The sequence below is a fragment of the Ambystoma mexicanum genome, chromosome 9 (genome assembly GCF_040938575.1).
Source record: "Ambystoma mexicanum isolate Mex_15411 chromosome 9, UKY_AmexF1_1, whole genome shotgun sequence".
Taxonomy (NCBI): Eukaryota; Metazoa; Chordata; class Amphibia; order Caudata; family Ambystomatidae; genus Ambystoma; species Ambystoma mexicanum.
This window is the reverse complement of record NC_090931.1, coordinates 1390170500-1390192822: the sequence shown is the minus strand read 5'-3', so window position 1 is coordinate 1390192822 and position 22323 is coordinate 1390170500. Positions and strand designations below refer to the sequence as shown.

The 22323-nt window shown below is 44.8% G+C and overlaps 1 protein-coding gene across 1 annotated transcript in view; it reads left to right on the top strand.

Annotated features, from left to right (window-relative positions):
* Positions 1 to 22323, top strand: part of ERCC3 (ERCC excision repair 3, TFIIH core complex helicase subunit) — a 1003216-nt gene that overhangs the window by 922510 nt on the left and 58383 nt on the right. Inside the window, exon 13 of the mRNA XM_069616794.1 lies at positions 17644 to 17762. Coding sequence (XP_069472895.1) covers positions 17644 to 17762 — 119 coding nt within the window. The remainder of the gene's footprint in view (positions 1 to 17643; positions 17763 to 22323) is intronic.

The following is a 22323-nucleotide window of genomic DNA, read 5'->3' as shown; positions in this document are numbered from 1 at the left end:
GCATTCATTTGTATGCACACACACACAAACATTTACGTGTTTGCATAGATACAGAAAACTCATGCGTGCATGTGTACCTAAACCCAATTTTGTTTTTCTTTTTTGAAACTTTCCTGCTCTGCCTGCCCTTGGTTGCGCACAAGCTGGGATACTGAATGCAAAGGGGAAACAAGGTTTCCCCACTAAACAGGAAGGCTAGGATAAGCTAAGAAATTGCGGCAAAAATGGCTGTGGATACAAAATATCATGGCAAAAATGCTGTGGTTTTGCCGCCACAATCATTTAAAGGATGCGTGGGACACCCCTGCAACCCCCGCTCCCCTTAAATGGTATAATGGGGTACACCTTTACGGGGCAACCCACAGCATTTTTGCAGCAATTTATTTTTTACCGGCGACATTTTTGCCGCTATTTTATTACCTGATACCATACTGTGCCTACATGCCTGGCTTTTTGATAATTGGTTGCAGAATACTCATTACTGTTACAATTACTGAGGAGCAGGGAAATGCATTTTGTTCCCATGCAGTATGGGTGTCTGGAGAATCTGCTCCCATTGTGACTCAAAGTGATTCTTTAAAAAAACATGTTTTTATTGTGATATTGGTTGCTCGTACTCAACCTTACACAAATTGATGCACTCATTTATACAAGATATAAAAAGTTACATTTCATTTTAAATCCTATTATTTTTCATTGAAAAAAGGAAAGAAAAAGAAAATTCGTTATCATAACGACGATACTTAATAAAAACACAATTGAACGAAAAAACTCACCACCTTCGGCCACTTCCAGGCCCAAATTCTTTCACGTAATAACCTTTATCAAACATCGTAATTCAAACCCAAAAGGGAGAATAAAAACAAAAGCAAAAGCAGACATGTGAACATATTACCATCTTCACCTAATCAAGCCAGACTCTTATAGGATTTTAATTACAGCAATTGTGGCCGTGGTTGCCTCCCATTGGTAATTCTTATGAAGGACAGGAGACCAGAGTCCAGCAGAGCAAAGTCGTGTGTAAACCGTCCCAACAATGGAGTTCTTACTATTTGGAGGGCTGGATAAAACATAACAATATGCTCAAGATTCTGGATCATATCCTCATTACTACATAACAAATTGCACTTTCCCACGCCAACACCCGGGATCTGATGTTACTAATCTCACTGGTGGGGAGCAGGTTTAGCCTGAATCTAAGAAATTGACCTGCGCAGTAGCCATTTGGGAATTTTTTGTGGTATTTAGGGGTAGCAGTGGCTTGTCAAGTGGTGAATAGCTATTGTACAATTTGTACTCTCTCAACTTTGTTATGTTATTTATCCAATCCCACTTAAAAGTACACTAGCCTAATTTGGGATTGCTATTAAAGTACTGGCTGACGAATGCATATGACTCATCACACGGTCCGCTCTTACCCGAAAAGGAATCACTGCACTCGCAGTGGAGTGAAGTACGACCGCCGTCAGATCTTCATATACAGAGCCCTTCACTGGTACCAGTAATCCTCTATAAAGTGAGAGGATTCGCCAGTCCAATAGACAAGTAAGTGAACTAAATCCTAGTCTGAATCCTAGCGCTACTATGGGCACGCAGTCCGGCAAGCCCAGTGCATGTTTCAATACCTGTGACTCAGTTTTGACCTATCTCTGTACCATGCAGAAGACGTGTTACCACTTTAATTCTATAAAAAGAAAGCAAAGGGCACAGAGATATCTACAATAGCGTCTTCTAATTTTCTTCATCAGTGACACCACTTGGGTCGCTTTCGACAAGAGACGCGCCAAGGGAAACCACCATGTTGTCTGCTGCATCTATCTGGAACCCTAAATAGGTCAGGGACTGTGTTGGAGTTAATTGATCAGCCCCCATGACGCAAGTGTAACCCATTTTCCTTCCTTTGTTACTTACAAACCTTATGATGGTTTTTTCCCCAAAGATGCCGAGTTCATTCATAGTGGAGTATTCCCTGACTGCGTTCAATTGTCTCTGCAAACCACCCGAGTTCTGTCCAGAAGGATAACATTATCCGCTATAGGTTAAATACCGGATGCTTACTGAAGATATCCTTGGTGGCGCAATTGTGAATTTGTGAAGAAACAAGGCCAAATCTGACAGGTATAGGTTGAATAAGCATTGGGCCAGCACACATCCCTGGCGGAGACTCCTTCTTGCCAAGAAGCCCTCCATCAAGGCACCATGCCCATCCAACCTCACCTGCAGAGCGCATTTTTCTCATGCAAATTAGCCAAGATTGACAAAAGCGGGACTGGTATCTGCCCATGCCTTTAACTTACTCCAAAGCATATTATGATTAACTCAATCGAATGCCTGGCTATAGTCTATTGCAGCCATGTATAAAGGCGGATTCCCCGGCATTAGTGAGTCCTCCCTTAACCAACTTACAACTAGGCCATTCAGTTCAGTTCCCGACCCCCTGCGGAAGCCAGTCTGGTACCTCTGGAGACGACCCGAGAGAGAAGCCCCTTCCATTAAATCTCGAAGGACCAGGCCAGCAAAGATCTTGCTATCGCAATCAAGAAACGAGATAGGACGATGGTTCTCTGGACTCATCCTATTCCCCTTAGAGATTGGGACAATTACAGCACTTCCCCATGAGGCTAGCCACTCTCTATTCGCCAACTCCGAGGTGAAGAGTATATACAAAACCTTTGACCACAGTTCTGGATTCTCCATAATAAGTGTTCCAAAAGCCGTTGGAGCATGCCGCCCTTGAATTAGAAGACTTCCTGATCAATTGTGATTACTAATTTGCACCGAAGAAATGCAAGGGTGCTTTCAGCAGAACGTGTGAACAAAGTGGGTGGTCAGTCATCATTTCGAAAAAATGTCGAATGACAAAAATGTAGAAAAAAAATGCTGAAAAAAAAGTCGAATTCCGTTTTTTAAAATTATATATTTATTTTGGGGTCTGGGAGTAAATAAAAATGGGTAAAACAAAAAAATAATTGAAAAAGGGGATTGGGGGGAACCCCCCCATTTAAAAAAAAAAAAAAGTATTGAAAAAGAAATTCTACATTTTTTCGACATTTTTGTTTTCGAAATTATCACTATAAACCATCCCAACAATCTATTAACTAGAGATTACAGGTGTTGTCATAGCACATGCTGCAGATCCTTGTCATTCAACATAGCGGCTGTGGAAAGCCTTGAGTCTGAGGGGAAAGGTGGGGGGGGGGGTTCTAAACCAGTATAAATCTGGATCCTGGGTGTAGTGGATAGATTGAGCCTGAGCCCTGTGTTCAAAGCGTGCAGCTGCTCGGGGGGTTGGGGCATGCATGGAACATGGTGAGCAAGGTAGAGAGGAATAGAAAAGGGCCCAGAGGGATCACAACAACCTTTGGAACACAGAGCGTAAACAATACTCACAGTCCCTGACCAGCAGCAACTCTAGTTCTGCTATCCTCGGAGGTCAATGCGTTCAGCAGCATGACATGCCCAGCTAACATTGAGTGACTGGATGCAGTCTTTCATCCTAATTAAGCAAGAAGGTGAAGAATTTGGTGGGGCAGAGACCGGATTACTAAAGTAGTTAGATTTGAAGCATAGCTCTGCAGAGTTAGCCACCTGGTGGGGGAGCGAGGGCTCGCAGACTGCCTCAGCCCTGTCCCAGCTCATAACAATGCATCACGTGCCTGGACCATGCTTCCTAGCACTGTTTTAAACAGGCTAGAGTGGTCTCAATAGGTCACTGACCTCTCTGTAACCTGTGATAGTCGGGTAGAGGGGATTGGATCAGAAACTCTGTAGCCAATTGACACAGCTACTGCAGACCCCCCAGGCTCTCTTTTGGCCAGGTGGAGGAGCAGGAGCTCCCAAGCCGGGCCCAAAGACCTGACTGGACTGTACATGTGTAGTGGGGATGACTCGAGTGCTCCACCTGGTACAAATGTAGCTTAGCTAGTATGTCCGTGAGTGTGGCAGCCCGTGTTAGTCTGCCTGTCACTCATGGGCATGAACAGCAGTAGCCAACATGCTCCATTTATGCTTGTTGAGCACCGCTACTAACGCTCAAATAAACCAACTGCCTCTAGTTATGATCTCCTGAAAAACTGCACTTCTGGACTGAGAAGAGATCACATCGGGTGAGAAATATTAGTTTACTTGCTGAAAAATGCCTGTATCCTCTTGACATTTTTTGTTAATAAATCGTTGTGAACTATATCTTCGTAGTCTGTGTCTCAGCCTTTGTGACAAGATGCTCTTTGAAATGTAGTTCTCTGACTGGCTAGTCTGGTTTTCTCGCTACAAGCTCAGCCAAGAATGCAAGAAGCCTATATCCGTGTTGGATCGAGAGTCCGTGCACCCAGAGACAGTTAGTAAAATGGTGGCCAATTTAGAGACTTGCACAAAGGTAGTAGTTGTAGAACGCCCCACTCTCGATGGCTGTATCCATGGCATGTGTCTCAGAGAACATTCACTAGGTTCAAGGAGAGTGATGAAGCTCAAGCCAAAAAAGGCAGAACATGAGGAAGATGCCCCCCTCCAACTGCTCTTCATCCTCCAAACATAGGTCTTACGCCTCCTTTAGTCATCGCTCACCTACTCTTAATGCACTGATGGAGCAGTCATCACCTACTTTGTTACCAGCAGATCATGTACCATTCCCTACTGCCTTTTCCACCGTGAAGAATTGGAATCCTTTTGGCAGGAGAAGTTGGAGATCATTTCTAAGGATACAGAATGTGCAACTTTGGTCTTGGTGATGGCACCTTTCTTGCCTGTTCCCACTATTCTACGATGAAAAGTCTGGCCTAGGTTCAGGACTGTGTCTTAATGGCCTGCCACTGAACTGCTCAGTGCCTTTGACGTCCGCATCTGCACTGGTCGATGGCTTGCAAACAGTAACTGTGGTTACTGTTGCTCTGTGAATCTGTGCCCCATTAGGCTCTCTCCCACTTCTAGGTCCCCTTCAACTGTGGTTATTGTTAAACTGCTGTGTGCCACCTGCCTGCTCCGCCTGTTGTGATCCCTAGTGTGACCCTGCCCCCCCTCTTGTTGTGGTTTCTATGTGTGCGGCGTGGGGCTGTGCGTCTGTTCTCTTTTCACTCCCTCCTCCTGGTCTCTTCCTCTCACACTCTATGGTGTTTTCCATTCCTCCAATCTTCTGTAACTACAACTCTATCGCCTATCCTATTCCTCTCACCAAGTCTGGAAGGAAGACATTCAAGAGGGACATCCTGGTCTCCAACCCAGGCCTCCCTTTCGCTGATACCTACATCCATGCTTCCTACAGACAGACTCTCATCGACATCCTCTGTCGTTCCATTGCAAGACCTATGGGCCCTTTGTAAGATCTCTGCTCTCTCTCCTATCTCTTCATCTCCCATTAATGGTGGCACTCGGTGGGGTGCCCTCTTGGCCTCCTTCCACTCCTCCAAGATAGTCATTAATGCAGTCTCCACCTTTCTTGTTCTCTCCCGCACCCCAGGCTCTTTGTACAGCTCTGGCCTCTCACTTCACCACTAAAACTCAGGACATCCTGTCCTCTATCTCCTCTTCCCTTCCTCAGCCTCTCATTGGCCAACTCTCCCTCTCCTCATCCTTTCTCCTCTTTCTTTCTTTCTGACTACACCTGACAAGGTTTCTAGACAAGTCCGATCTATGAAAGTGTCATCCAAACAGGTGCTCCCCTGCTTCTTCAGAACCATCAAGGACCATATTGACACCCTCGCTCCAGCCCTGACCAAGTTCTGTAATCACTCTTTCAGCACTGGAACTTTCCCCTCTCTTCTAAAGCACTCCCTTGTGCCCCTCCCACCGCCCAATCCTCAAGAAGCCGTCTCCCGATCCTACCTGTCTGGCAAACTATCGCCCAATCTCCATCACCCCTTTCCTTGGCAAACTCCTGGCGAAGCTTGCCATCTCCCTGCTTACTCTCCACACAGAATCTATTGGTTGTCTCCATGACCATCAGTCTGGCTTCAGAGCTGCCAGAGGCACAGAAACTGCTCTCCTGAACACCCATGAAGATCTGCTCTCTAACCTTGATTCCAGTATTCTTCTGTCCTCATCCTCCTTGAGCTTTACTCTGCTTTTGACATGGTCAACCACACCATCCTGATCAATCGACTGAGAGAACCTGGGCATCACGGATCAGGCCCTGGAGTGGTTGACCTTTTTCCTCCTAGACCGTCCCTCCCAGGTCCAACTTGCTTCCTTTCATCCCGCCACCTATATCTCCACCTGTGGCGTTCCCCAGGGCTCTCTACTTGGCCCCTTTGGCCCACCTGATCTCTACCTTCTCCTCTAACTTTCAGTGTTATGCGGATGACACTCCGTTATCCTTCAGGCTCCCCTCAGCCTCCTCTACTCTCTCGCTCATTCCTGACTGTCTAATTGCAATTCAGGATTGGTGCGTCTCCAGCAATCTCTGCCTTAATGCCAGTAAAACGGAGATCCATTCTCATTGGGACCCCTGCTCCCGCTTTCACTCTGGCCTCCCTCCTTGGGCCCTCTTCCTTCGCCTTCCTGTGAGGCAAAAAACCTTGGTGTCATCTTCGACTCCATTCTCTCCCCTCCTCACATCTCGGACCTTGCCAAGAAGTCCCACTACCAGCTGCACCTCCTCAAAGGGACTCTTCCCTTTCTCACCTTTGCCCAGAAGCTCACTGTCTCCAGAGCCCTGGTTCTCTCTAGGCTGGACTACTGCAACAGCCTCTTTCTCAATCTTCCTTCCGCTACCTTCTGCAACTAAACCAGAACAGGATATGGTATTTATAACGCACCTATACACAAGAGTTTCTCTCCAGCCCTGAAATCTTTCCACTGGCTCCCGGTGGCTGCAAGGATCAAGGTCAAGGCCCTTTGCATTGTCCACAAGGCTTTCTGGTGCCGGGGCCTGCTAGTCCAACTCGGTTTTCCAAAATACCTTCCTTCCCAAGCCCTTTACTCCGCTACCTCCAACTCTTTAAGGGTCAGGCGCTTCTCCAGGCAGAGAGTGGTGGGCGGGGATAGATCCCTCTCCTCTGTAGGTGCCTCCCTATGGAATGGCCTCCCTGCCCCTCTCAAATTTGAGCCAGACCACCTGAAGTTCCGAAAGTAGCTCAGAACTTTCCTCTTCTCTGCTTTCTCTCTCTCCCTCCCCTGCTGACCTACCTGTCTGCTGCACCGACTGGTTGCCTGGCTACCTGCAGAGTCTCACTGGGTGCCAGGCTCTTTCATGATTAGTCACCCCAGCACTGCCTCCGGGTCTAAGATGCACTTGGGAGCGGTAACTTTTACAGTCCCGTGCCTCCTTGCACTTACCCAGAGCCGCGCTGCCCTAGTTGCACTTACTCAGAGCAATACTGTCCTGTTTCCCCTTTCCCTCTCCCTTCCACTACCTTCCCTCCGTACTTCTCGTTGTCGTACTTGCACGATCTGAATGACATAAGGCCTAGTAAGATCATTTGTTTTGTCCTCCCTCTGTCTTCCATCGCTTGTCTTGTCACGACTAGAAACACTTGTGTACAGGCACGTTATAAATGACATATATCATTCCCCCATCTCGCTAGAGCCTGGGAGTCTTAGGGGGGGGGTTGTCCCCCAAAAGTGAGTCTCTTTTTCGCTCCATTTGAGCTGATCTTTGTTGATGATGAACCTGTTCAATTCAGTTTAGAGACCCTGGGTTCAGATTATCCAGGTGACTTCCCTGAGGAATTCTACAACCTGGATACTATCATGAATCCAATCGAGTCATCACGGATTCACCAGCGGTGACCTGCGCCCATGTGGCCAGGGGATGGCAGCCACTATCTGATACTGGCCCTGGGGGCGATTTATGAGGGAGGATCAGATGGGAGGAGACAACTACCAGGGAGGTGTTTTGACTTCATTGGACAAGACGCAATATCTCCCCCTTTCCCATGAGGAAGATCCTCTAATACCCAAGACCTTTATCGTTGAGAAGAACCTCCAATACCGAAGACCCTAATGGCTTATTGTCAGCTGCTTGTACCCCGCCGTAGAAGAACTAAAGAAATCTCTTCATATTTTTCTGGTCAAACACCCACCTATGAACACACAAAGCACCAACGCAACACTTTTTGCTTCTGAGGTACCTTTATGTAAATACATTGAAAAGAGCTATTCAAACACCATGTATACAATGACACCTATGGACATCAACTCCCAGAATCCCTCAAGTACATAGAGGAAGATGAAGGAGTTTGAACAAGGTAACAAGCACTTGAAGCATAACATGTGGTCCAGTTGTTTTTCCAAATCGCCTCTGCGCAAGAGATTTAAACATGGGAAGCGCATTATTCGGAGAGGCAGTGCAGGAGAAGACATTGGCTCCTGTGTGGAGGCTCAAGAAGGCGAAGATCACGTATCTGCAGAGCAGAGAAGGCTGCCAAGTCAGAATGGGAAATGCTGTGCGAGAGACAGAAGTGCTGTGGAGACAATGGGAGCCGCGAGAGAGGTCCTGGGAGCTTGCAGAGGCAGCATTCTCCATACCCGGACCTGAAGGGAAGCAGACATGTGATTGCAGAGCCGCGAAGGAAGCCGGAATGACATCCGCACACTCCATTTTGGAAAGCGGGTGAAAGCCTCACTCTGCATAAGCGCAAACTGGACCAGAGACGCTGGAGAGAACCGTTGAGTCTCCCCGAAGCCAGTGGGGACCATGCGGCGTGTCCACAACTGCACCAAAGGCAATTTGCATGTGATACCATTGTTAGAGATACAAGAAGATGGTTTGATTACATAAAAGACAGAGTACAATCCCCCATGAGCCAAACATATATACTAAGTCAAGATTCAATATATACGCTATTGGTGATACAGAGAAACTGTGAAATACATAAGTTCTGGCAAAGCAAAACACCAGGCAGTTGAATCACATGAGAAATCCTGGCAATGCAAGGCCCCAGGTAATTGAAAGCATGAAAAATCCTGGCAAGGGAAAGAAACCGGGCAATTGAGTTATATAAGAAGTCCTGGCAGGGGAGTATACCAGGCAATTTGCAAAGCTTCCACAAATATTAAAGAAATGCATTGTTTTCTAAACCAAGGAGCAATTGATGTGAAAGAAAGACAATGTTTTCTAAACCAAGGAGAGATTTGTGTTTAAGAAAGACTGGTACAGAACTTGTTGACTGAACAGGAACCTTGTGAATCAAGGAGAGCCACAAAGGAACTGTTAGTAAAAGAGACATGTGCCATCCTCCTTAAGAATCCCGAGGAAAGAGTTCATCCTTTGGATCCCAGAACTTCCACCTTGGAGAACATTTTTGATGGAGCTATTCTTATTTTCAGTTGTGAACGCTTTTTTTTACCAATATCAAGTTGAAGACATTTCCTTGCCCATTTTTATTGTTTTGTAGTGTGAGGGTCAGGATAGCATGTTTTGGGACACAGGGACGGCTTTTCAGTTATTGACATCCTGAAATACACAGATCCTTAGTTTTAGGTACGAAAATTCCTCTTTAGAATAGTATCAGAGAGGCATTTTTCCAACCCATTAAATGTCTTCGAATTAAATTATGACAACCTTGTGTCCGGCTTTCATTTCTGACCCCTCACAATACCGACATCAAAGACCTGGCTTTCTGAGCTAAAGGAGGCCAGCCGTTTGGATATGCCTCCTGAACTATAGCTCATTGCCCCAACCCCCTTTGCAAATGTGAATGTTTCCTTTCAGAACGTGTTGGAATGTCTAGGCCTTGTCGCCCATAGAGCCACAGAAAAGCAGAACCGTTTAATAGGTATTGTGGACCAAGAGGCACCGAAAGAAACATTGCTACCTTTCAGTGCAGCCATATCTAAGCTGATGCTGTGTGATAAGCAAGCATCCTTTCCTCCTCTTTCAAAAACACAGATGTGACAAGGTCAGCGTCTTGACCCTGACAAGGGGGAGCAGGGACCCCTCCTAATTTTGGGTAAGCAACCTACCAGGGCGCGTATACCAGAGCCGATCCGACCCCAGAGATGGGGTGGGGTCAGGGAGTTGCAAGGGCCCACTGTTTGATCCACATGAGCCTGCATTGTGCTGCAAAGCCTTTGGTACCACCCTTTCCCACCTTGTCTCTTGTCTGTGCAGAGCCCTTTTCTCTCCTTTACAGGACTACAGCATCAAGGAATCCCCATGTGCACATCAGAACGAGCCAGACGCATGGAAAAGGATTCCGGCTGCAGGCCTCATCTCGCCTATCAACTTGGCAGACTGCATCTGGTGTTGATGGTGTTAAGGGAGAGGCCAGTGCGGCGAGGAGCGAGCGACCCTCCCCTCCCCCATCCCCCAGACTGGCGCAAATAAATGAATTCCAATGGACATAAAGGTGGTCGGGCCATGATAGAATTTTAAAACATTTGTCACGAAACCCAGCCCCTGAGAGAAAATACAGGGAGAGATTGGAGATTGGCAGAGTGGACAGTCAACTCGATAGACCAGTACGAAGGGTGAGGAGAGTAACATCAGGAAGTCCGGCTCTATAAAAGCCCTACTCAGAACCATGTTGAGGGGTGTTTGGGGGAGGTCAGGAGGAGAATTGGACCAAGAGACCAGCGGCGTAGAGCAGAAGGTTTAGTGGAGTGCTGTGAAGATTGCGGAAGAGGTGGATGAGAGAGCAGGTACTAGATTGAGATAGTGGTACCAAGATTGGAGAGATTGTAGTATTAGTGTATGTGTAAGAGTGCTTGAGGAGAGAAAGGTGTGGGCTAGTGAGAGTAGTGGGAGTGGTGAGTGCAGATAGTGATAGGCACAAATGATAGAGTGAGAGGGATTCGGGTAGTAGGAGAGCGGTACAACGTCCTTTCATTGCGGGATGTTTTTTCGCTTGGTTTTTTACAGCAAATATTTTATAAAATATATAAATTGGGTGTCGGTGTTCTGGAATATATAAAAAATTAAATGGGGTGGGGTGCTTGGGGGGGGAACCCCCAAAAATAAAAAAATAAAAAATGCTTTCATTTTTTCATAAAAAAAATCTGCAGTGAAAAAACATATTGTGATGAAATGGCATGGATCCAGGAGAGCAGGGGAGTGGGTGTAGTGAGGAGGGAGGATTCGGTAGTGGGAGGATAGGTGAGTGAGGAAGGAGTGTGAGAAGAGCTGCAGAAAAGGGGGGAGAGAGAAATTGAGAGTGAGAGGAGAGATGGGCATCTAAGGAGAGAGGTGAGATAGAGCGGAGACGGAGACCGTACCCAGGGAGATCGGAGGGGCAGTAGGACGGAAAGAGAGAGACCGACCGACTATAGGAGAGAGGGAGGAGATAGAGCAGGGAGCGGAGAGGGAGAAAGACAGACAGAAACTATGAAAAATAAATCATCCAAATATCCTTGAAATCAGTCGTGGAGCAAATCAATCAGAGAAGGGAACCCTTTGCAATCCTCAAAGGGAGGAAGTTTGAGAAGGCTACAGCCTTTAGGCCTTCACTACAAGACTAGGTTACAACCTGGCAATAGGGGTTACCTATCTCTAGTTGTGAACCACATCCTGATGGGGGAACGCCTGGGCTGCGGAGGAGGGAGCTCACAGGAAGGTTAGGTAACCCATTAGTCATTACACCATTTGTGACATTGGTAATAAAATACCTAAAATCTGTGCCAGAGCCCTCGAGTTATTAAAGCCATCTGTGACATTGGCTGAGAAGCACACATCTGTTCCCGTCCACCTAGCACATTTGTCCTTAAATCGATTCCAGAGATCCAGGTGGTGCCAATATCCATGGCTGGCACGAAGATGGATTACTTCGTTTCTATAAGGGCATCCGAAAATGTGTGCGCCTTTTGGGGTTAGTTTTAGTCATCTGTTATTTTGGCAGTATGGATGGTTAATGCCTTGTGTAATTTAGTGCTAGATTTCCCGATTGTGGTCTGCATACTGCTTGGTGGAAGCACAATGCTCTTTAGCATACCGTAAAAAGACCGATTTGCACAAATGCAACAAGCCTCCCTTGAGCGGAATGCAGATATATCAGACGAGCGAAATGGTTAAGTCTAATTGAGGCAACAGGAGGTGCAGGTAGGCAGGATGGGAGGGCTTGGGGTGTGGGTGGGCCTGGGGAGCCAATAGTGGGATAGGCCTGAAGAGGGGGCCTTTCCCTCTCCCCCAAAAGTGTAGAGGATGATGGAGACGGAGCAAGTGGCCTTCAGAAGGTGACCCTCTCCAACATCAGTATTATTTGAGCGATTTTTGCTCAAGATGCTTATTTCCAACATACTTCGGGTGTGGTGCGGAAGGCTAGGGCTAATTGTCCCTCTGAGATGCTGGGTCTGTTTTGTGGAGCTTGTCCTTGACTGCAAGGAGGCAGCTAAGCAGATTTTAAAAGAAGGTCTGAACAGGTAGATTGCGCTGTCAAGTCAATGAACACTGGGACTATGGTCTGTAGGCATCATTGAATGTGAACCTCTTTGCAACAGACGTCGAGGAACAATTGATTGATATACCCCTTGGAGCAGTACATGAGCCTTTTTGAGGAACTGTTCCTTTCACTCATTCTCCCAGCAAGGTAAAGAACAATGTTCACACAGGAGGCAGGGGGGGGGGGCAACAGCAATTAAGATGGTGCCTCTACCACTTCCATCAACTCCACTGGGATTTGGCAGTTATGTCCCCAGCTGCCTAATTCCTTTCATGCAGAGTCCTTCCAACTCTCCAATCAATGCAAGGACATGGTGGTGGGGGATGCTTTATTTTACCCTTGTGGAGTAGATGCACATCACCTCGGAGGCCTGGGACTTTCAGATTGTTTCCCATGCTTACTCCCTCTTGCTGCAAAAAGCACCCACAGCTCCTCATCTAGGCCACCTCCAGGACTCCCTCCTGTTGGAGCAGGCATGTCAACGCATGTGCAAAACAACCATTGAGTTGATTCCTCATGCAGGTCGGGACTGTGCTGGTATTTACGCTACTTCCTGATCTCAAAGAAGTGTGTGGGGCAGGGAGAAGATGAGACCCACCTGGGCTTTCACCTGCCAAACTTGTCCCTTAGAAAAGACAAGTTCATGATTGGGCCCCTTGCGCAGATTCTACTAGCTCTAGATCTCAGAGACTGGGTGGTGACGCTGGGCCTCCAGGTCCCCTATTGTTTCATGTCGCTATCCACCAAGCTACCTAACAGAGAGATTTAAAAGAAGAGTTACATCTAGACCCACAAGAGCTGCCTATACAAACTGCCTATCAGGTCCCCTGTTCAAAATGACCACAACTGGAGGAAACAGCTTCCCTGTCAAAGCTGCCCAGCTTTGGAACTCCCTCCCACCCTCATTAAGGACGGACCAATCATACCCACATTTTAGAACAAATGTGATTAAGTGGCTTAAAGAAAATGACAGTTAGCCCAGCCACGTGACTCAGTTGACAGAACAAAGAAAATTGGACTTTGACCTTTGTGTGCGACCCGCACCTTTACTGCATTTGGACTACCTACTGTATTGAATATTCATTTGTAATGCATATGTATTACCTGCTGTATTCACACTAATCTGCATTTTTGTCTTTGTAACCTGTGTAATTATAAGCAACTTGTAAGCCTAAAGTATTCTTGTTCCTGCGCCCTGATACCTTCGGGTCTGGTGTGCGCTACAAATAAATAAATAAACAAACAAACAAACAAACCCCAATCTTCAGATGTTCATGAGGTTTGTGTTTTGGGGACATGCCCTATCAGTTTGTAGTTCTGGCTTTTTGCCTTTCTTCTACCACATAGTGCTTACATGACTGCTATTAGCGACTTGACTTGGGAAGAATCCTATCCAGGTTTTTCAATACATGGATGACTGGTTGATTTGGCAGCACTCGGCAGACATGTCCTCGGAAAATCTTTTCAGGACATACCAACTGATGATCTTTCCATCCCTATGTCTACAGTTTATTGGAGCAGTGTGGATACATAGGTTTGATGGCTTCCCCTGCAAGGCACTGGTTCTCGAGGATCCAGCATATGGTCACCACCTTTCAGAGCTGGCATTGTGCTTTGGCTTCTGTTTTTTTCTGGGTTTCATGTCTTCATGAACTTCTCTATTGCTGGATGCCAGGCTGAGATCCTTCCAGCGGATGCTATACAGGCAATGGTCCCACATTTTTGGACTTGATGGATCTGGTCCGAGTCACTGACAAGGTATAATGCATGGCCACCGTATTGCACGGCAAGACATGGACACACTTTCTCCTACCAACCAGGTTTCCCAGAGTTACTACAGGTTGATGTGCTCTGTGCTCCCCCTTAGGGTCCCATCATACATTGTGAAGTAACTGTGGGGAACTCCCCAACATTCCTGTAAAGCATCTGTACTGAACAGGGTACTGTGACAAATTCAGGGAATTTGCCCCTTCTCCCCAAGGGGCATCCCTCCCTCTGTGAGGCTAGGGCGGTAAGCCTGCCCCGCAACACCCTGCCTAGGAGTCGAGGCAAGTGGGACCTCATCGGAAGAGACTCCCCCTTAGCGGACAAGGACTCCTGTTCCGTGAGGGTCTCCCTAAAGCTCTGCCCGCTGTGGCCTACATGACATGTTCCACAATACCAGAAACGTTTAAATATCATGACTGGGACGAAGAAACTCCTAATAGATGCCAAATCTTGCAGAAGATGATACGTGTCCCGTTAAAGCCAAATACCCAGTACACTGGGACAAGTATGTTAAATAACGTACACTTAACAGACCACAGTGAGAGAAGAGAGAAAGAGACGCATAAGCAGACCCCGGAAGGCCCCGCGCTGTGTAACACAGGAAAGAGGCAGAGCAAGCCTAAACCAGGAAACCTGCAGGTTTCAAACTTGCAAGAGTCTGCAGACTGGAACGCCAGAGCCATTGCGCAACCCCAGCAGGAGAAACCAGCAGGGCAGCAGCCCGAAGGAAGAGACTGGGACGCCAGAGTCACAACGCAACCCCAGAACGAGAAGCAGGGCAGGAGCCTGGAGGAAGGTGGTGGCGAGACCATGGAAGACCCGTGGTGGACTGCAGGTTCTACAACCATTGCTGAGAACACCACGCATATAAATCAGCAGGGTGCCCAACTCGTTTTAGGAAGACCCGTACAACGGAGAGAAGAGGGAGACCACAATGAGGAACACTCTGGCGAAAGGCCGTTTCGAGAAGGCCATTGAGGAACCAAGTCTCCCGACTGCATTCTCCTTCGTCATAGAAAGTAACGGGGACACTGGGAATAACGGGAGGCCAAAAAAGGATCATTATATCTGGCAAACCACTTGTCTTAGTGGAAGGCACGAGATAAATCAAATAAACCTATACTGGTGCAATACAGGAGAGAGAAGTAATATTAAGAGAAAAGCAGTGGATCACAATACCCTCGGAAAAGGGGAAAGCCACTAGACATTTTGTACAAGGAGAAGAGAATATAAAAAGGAGAGAATATTGTGAGCAAGAGTTCAGAAGAATTATGCAATTGAACTCAGTAAAGAATCAAGTAGGCCAATGCAAGCTGAGTTATAATCGGCCCAGAGAGAAAGACTATCTGAATAGTATGGTCTTCCCAAGATATGCTGGAGACTGCAACCAGGAATCTATAGCTTGTGAAAGATTCCCAAAAGGAACCCCCAAGGAGTAGTCCAAGCTGCATCAGAGGAATTAAAAAGACTGATCCAAGAAATCAGGAGATACTATTAGAGGATTACATATTGGTTTAGAATCCTACACCATTGGTACTAGAAGTACTCCCAGGAGAAGGCAGTCATACAACACATACAAGTTACTTTTCATAGCGGTAGGGTCAGTTAGAGTAGTTTTGCACAGCAGACTTTATCCTTTTGGACATTCACAACTGTCTGACGATTACCTTAGTTAGAAGCATAGAAAGGGATCATCCACCAGAGACAAAGGCAAGTTATCTCTTATATATTATTTGAATAGAAACTTGTAAACCATGTCCACAAAGTGTCAGCGTCCTCCTTCTGACGCGCCACAGTACCCTTTCAAGAATTGTCTCCCTCTGGACCAGTTAGGATGCTTGATCAGTTATGTGTGTAAACATGAATAAATGTCAGGGTGGGTATTTTTGTGTGAAGAACTTCTGTGATCGTCTTCATGCAGGAGAGATTTAATTTGTATACAAATTTTATATTTTTTTAATGGGCCATGACATCTGAGGGAACGAACAATGAGCTGGCCAGTCAAAAGCATTAAATAGAATGACTAATATGGAGTTTTTTTATGCAGGAAAGTTTTAAGATACTTTCTGAATATGATGAGGGGTTTCTAAAGGTTGTTTGGGGTGGTCTGACTATAACATAAACTTCAGGGCTGTTCAAAATGTCCCTGATTGCTAAGGAGACTTGAAATCGCTTGTCTTGGTGCAGCTGCAGGTGTGGCTTCAGGGTGAGCGTGAACATGTCTACATTATTTAATTGCTAAAATGATTTATTGACCCTATGGTCCTCATGAAGGTTATCGGCTTTACTGCCCCCCTAATCTCCAATTAATATATACACGCACCCCATGTGGCAATGGGACACAATTTGTTTAGGGGACAGTACATCCTAAAGGCACTCGGGTGGTGGGGGGGCCAGGGGGAGGTCGGTGTTAACCATGTGACCGTTCATCCTGCCCCAGTGCCTCTTTTTCTAGAGGCGCCTATGGCTTGAACAGAACTCCATTCCCATATAATTCATGCTTGGATCACAAACAAGGTAGCCTCACAGGCAAATTGGTAACCACACCTTTGAAGAAACATAGGAAAGTGTCTATACAATGTGCAGTTCATAAGACATTTAAAAGCTGCTAAAGACCAGACCAGAAGGGAATTTGTTGCTGTTTTCGAGCCCCTTTGGCAGGGTTCGGCTCCAAATTAATGTCTTTTAAATTGACTTCCCTATAGTGGCACTCTAAAGCAGAATTCAAGATTATGATAAAGCTTCTTTATTACAGTCGGACTAGAGATCTGATAGATTCCTTCAAGATTATCTGCAGCGCTCCAGCTATGGTTAATTTTGCTTTTTTATAGCGTAGCAGTTCTGTTCTGGTGTGGCAAATTATAAATCGTTCTTTTTTCCCCAACAGCAGATGAAATATGGAGGGACTATTGACATTATACAAAGGCCTATCGATTTTTACCAGTTCCCTCCTTTTGGGCAGTCTAGGACTAATTCATATGCAACTGTCCTCTTTTGTAGTGACCTGGCTAAGCTAAACACCTTTGGAAACTCTGCCACAAGGTACCCCTTGTGATTTGGAAGTGTCAGAAAAAGCATTGCCATAGATTTCCTTCTCGATTGAAATGTTCCCATGCTGAGTAGATATATCCAGGCATGGACTCTGTGTTTGCTGTGCTAGTTAGACTGTACCTCCTTGACTGGACTAAAAGGGTTCTCAGTTGTTTAATCCTGACGGGCCATGGCCCATCACTTCATGTCAAACGTCTAATTTTGAGGTACAGTTAAACTGATTTGAATGATTTAGTTCACCTTCTTTAATGGGACATTTAAGCTACAAATGATGCATAAGCTGCACTGATGTTTTCCCAGTGAGAAGCATTAGCAGAGGCTTTTAAATCACGATTTCCCCTCTGTGGTTTACAGAGTGTATCCTTTCAAAAGCCAGAAAAAGTTGTGCCGACAGAATGCTTTTGCAGATAATCTGATAATGTTATGTTTTCTTTTTCGGCTATCAAAGTTCCATGACCTTGTTGTATGAAATGCATAGTTTTCTGTTGGTTGACTAATTCATTTATTTTGACCTCAGGAATGGTAGCAGAAGAGTACAACGCCTTCTTTTACTCTCTCGTATCCCAGGACACTCAGGAAATGGCTTACTCAACCAAAAGGCAGAGGTTTCTAGTCGACCAAGGTTACAGCTTCAAGGTAAGGCAGCTCTGAGAATTACTAAATCACTCCCACCTTTTTTCTTTCCTCTCTGTAGCATGTAGGAGTCTGATGCGTGGAGCTTACATGATCTCATATTATCTGCTTACTTGTGTAACTGGCCAAATCAATTAATACGTCTGTGCTTTTGTATCCCTATTTGGCACTAATTTTGTACTTTAATATACATTTACAGAATCTAAATATTTTTAATTGTTTTATTTAAAATCTTCCGTTTTTGGCTTTAAACTAAGAAATAAGAGTCATCAAACAAGCCTATAGAAATAAAACTAAGTTCTTAAAAAGATCGCTCTTAATGCTGATAATCATCAGATGATATACTATCTTTTAAAACATAATACAAGACAGGGTCTACATTGCTCAAGATTACCACTCCCGCTGATGGCTTTATGGAACCGGCTATTTCAGCGGTGGAGTGGACTTCGTATGTAATGGAAAAATATTGCCTGCCGTGTAGGTTTGCTTCCAATGATGACTTGGATTTAAAAACAACAAGATTGAGAGTCTCTCCATGGACCCTTGAGGATATTATTTGTGCAATTCACAAAATTAAGAGTTCAAAAGCGCCCGGACTGATGGGTTACCCCATGTCTGTACAAAGCTGATCCTGTTCAATGGGCTCAAATCTTGAAAATAAAATTTGATCTGATCTACCAATCGGGAGTAATTCCATTATCATGGTGCTCCGCTAAAATCCTACATTTATACAAAAAGGGGCCCGCTAATTGTCCAGAGAATTTTAGACCCTAATGGATGCATCATCGAACACTTTCTCTCTCTTGTTAAAACAGCTTGAAAGCCACATTGACCAGAATGAGGTGTTGTCCCATTATCATGTGGGGTTTCGAAAGTTCATGGGCTGTCCCCTTAATGCGACCATCTTGGCACATTTACAAACTCAAACAAAATATTCTAGATCAGGGCGTGTCTATTTGGGAGCCCTTGACTTAACGGCTGCCTTTGATAGAGTAATAAGAGCTCTCTTATGGGAGAAAATGATTAAGTTTGGCTTCCCTAGTCACTTGGTGGATATGATTGCGATTTTGCACCGGAATACCACATATAGAATTAGACTTAACCGTGAGGGTGTGCTCACAGATCCTATAACCACACAAATTGGTGTTAAACAGGGCGGGCTGCAACTTGGCGACGGTCCTCTTTAACCTACATATTTCGGATCTGGATGCGACCTGGAGTAACGCCATCATTTATCCTGTGAAATTGGGTTCCTTGTTTCTCAACTGGATCATCTTTCCGATGATCTATTGTTATTTGCTAGAACTCCTTTTCGCCTAGAGCATAAATTAGATCTGTTTGCAACTTTTGCCCCTAGCCATAATCTTAAAGCAAATCCTTCTAAATCTTACATTGAAAACTTTGCAGATGGCAAATGCAAATGGGCAAAGTTTACTTGGACCCTTGATGGCGTCTTCATCGCCTATTCACCCGCCATACGTTACCTGGGGTACACCCTCACGGATAAATACTCATATGTGATGTGGAAAGAGCTGTTGAAATAAATAAAACCTTTAATGTCGCGAATGAAAATTATTTTGCCAAAATACTGTATGTTCTCTTTCCTGCCGCTCATCCAGTTTTATCTATTAAAATTATCCTGTATACTCTGGATATATGCCTAACTGAGATTGATGCTTTTCTAGATATCCTTCAGGGGCTACTCTGGAAAAATGTACTGGGTCTCGCTCTGTCTATTTCATATGCGGTTATATGTCACAAGTTTGGTTTGTTACCATTATCCGCAAAAAGGAACTGGCGTCTATTGAACAATGATATCAAAATTATAGCCCCCCCAAACATTTCTTGTTTGAGGAGCTCCATCAAATAGCGACTGAGGCGAAAGTATGGTAAAGGTGATTGTTAAATTAGATCTTATCATGGAGGCTATTAATGTCACTCCTTAAGACCTCTGTGCTTATCTGCCAAATTGTACAAAAAAGAAATTTCAACGCTATTATTGGAGCATTCTCTCAGATAATGTTGGTACCTATCAGTCTTTTGCTGAATATAGTGGTTTTCTGAGAAAATGGGGTAATAGGCCCTCATATTTAATGCAATTTCCCTATCCAAAAGCAAGGACAATGTATTTCCGCTTTAAGTTGAATCAACTCTTAACCTATGAAAGAACCAAACACTGGGATACTCCAGGTCGTGTTGTGGGAACAGGATCATGTTGTTTCAGTAAAATATTAAATGTGAACGAATCTCTGAAATCTTGTTTTGTATTGTCCTCACTTTGAGGGTGCAAGGCTTACGATATTTGATCTATATCTTTCTAATGAGGGTGTGCTCACCAGAGAATTGATATGGAACAGTTGTATCTATGGCAACAGCCAGAGACTGATATTGAGACTGGTTGTGCTTCTTGATCTAATTGATGGGAAATGATGTGAAATAAGGACTTAGTACAGAAGTAGTATGTGTTAAGACTAATTCTGATTTATTTAAAAGAGCTAGGCTGCCTTGTCATGAGTTAGAACCCAATGAGTACTTAATGTGTATATTGAGATTGGCCTAAAAGCAAAATGTGACTTGTGTGTTCTGTCCTCCCAGGTTTACATTATGTCTGTTGCTTGGTGTTTATTGGACCTTTTAAGTTTAAATTTATGTTAGTGTTTTAATATGTTTTAGATGTATCATGCATTTCATTGTTTTATTCGTTTTATATGAAGTTATTAAGTAATGTTCAAAATTCAAAAGGTTTTGTAAAAGTAACATCTTATAAAAAGAAATTGTAAACGTTTCTTGATAAACCGAACACAATAAATAACAATAATTATTTTTATCTATTGTGCATTTGGTTAAGAAAAACAATATAACCTTAAGCACAGTTTACAAAAGAATAAAAAAAATATAAAAATCCATTTACACATTCATGATAAAATCCATGTATAATGTGCACAATAGCTATGAGCCATTACCTCCTCGTTTTGAAATCGGTACATCTTACAGATGAAATTTCATAGTGAGCCCATTAATCCTCATAAAATCATCGGTAATGTCCCAAATGCGTTCCCAAATCCAGTTAATTAATCAGGCACAATATGCATTATATCAATGCTACCAGAAAAGGGAGGTCAACTTCCCTAACTGGTGCATTGATGATGCTCGAATCTCGCTATGTTTAGGAATTTAGTCCAGCATCAAAGATTCAATGGTTGGGGAGGACCAGTGAGAGCTATTGGTTTACAATCCCCGCTATAGCCCTCAACGCCTCCTGCCAGATGTTATAAGCTGCGCAGGTAATCACTAGCGAAGTTGCCCCGGTCACTGTGCTCTAGAACTGGTAATCCGCCATGTGTGAGACAAGGGCTTGACATCCCTTTTGGTGTTGCGAACTGAGATTAGGACACTTTGTTGGAACATGCCGTGATGTCGCAATCGCACGATTACATATTCTCCAGACAGTGTCGGTCAGAATAGAAATAGTATGTGCCCTGTCCCAAACTGAGGATTTTTGTTTCAACTTATTCAGCACATCAGGAGCAATCCTATTTATAGATGCAACCGGACTAGTCTCTACTGTTAGGTTAATGTTGCAAAATTGTGCGCATGCGGTCCCTTTTAGTGTGCCAACAAGAAATTGAGACAAGGGGCTTGGTATCGGTCTCAAAAGTCCTGCAAGAGTCTCACTGTAGATAGAAGCAGAGACTAGGGAGAGATATAGCTTAGAGCGTTTTATGCACCAACTGGCCCGTAGGAACTGCAGGCCCAGTTTGCAACAAAGAGCCTCCATCGGCACTCCACTTGGAACCCCCAGAATTGTTTTGAGGATTTTCCCATCCAGTTTTTCCAACCAGGCAACATGTGATTCTGAGAGCAGTTCAAATAAATAACGGAACAATGATGGTAGTATATACAGCTAGTAACCCTTTGATGTTATTCCCACCTTCTTTCACTGACCCACTTTTGTAATATTTTGTTCTTGACATAGTCTTCATGGCAACAAAGGGTAGGGGCTGTACAGATGAGGAAAGCCAAATAGATGCATCTGTCCACTACGTCCAATGTGGAGTTGTTGAGTTTCCAAGTGTAGGAGGTATTTCTCCTCAGTTTACTGCACAGTACCTTAGTCTTGTTAACATTGATGCCAAGGTAGTTAGTAGATACATAGTTCTGTAAGGCATATATGGACCGCTGGAGCCCAATCTGTGTACAATCCATGAGGATGGCGTCATCCGCGCACAATAACCACGGAATAGATTCTGTGCCTATCCAAGGAGAAAAGTTATGAATTTCTCTGAGTTTCATCCAGGTCTGAGACACATATGGGTGCTTCACCCTGCACTCCTTAATTCTCATGCTGACCTTGGACTAATCTTCCTGGCTCCACTCTCCCATGGATTGTCCTGGCTCAAGGGAAAGGGTAGGATGAGAGAAGCCCCTACAGGGTTTCAGGAGAATATCTAATCAACCAACATGAAATAGATAACAAGGTCACAGTGTCAGGGTAGAGGAACAAATCAAATCCATTAAAAGGGGCTATTCTAAAAGGAGCTAGTCCCTCTTCTATCTACAAATT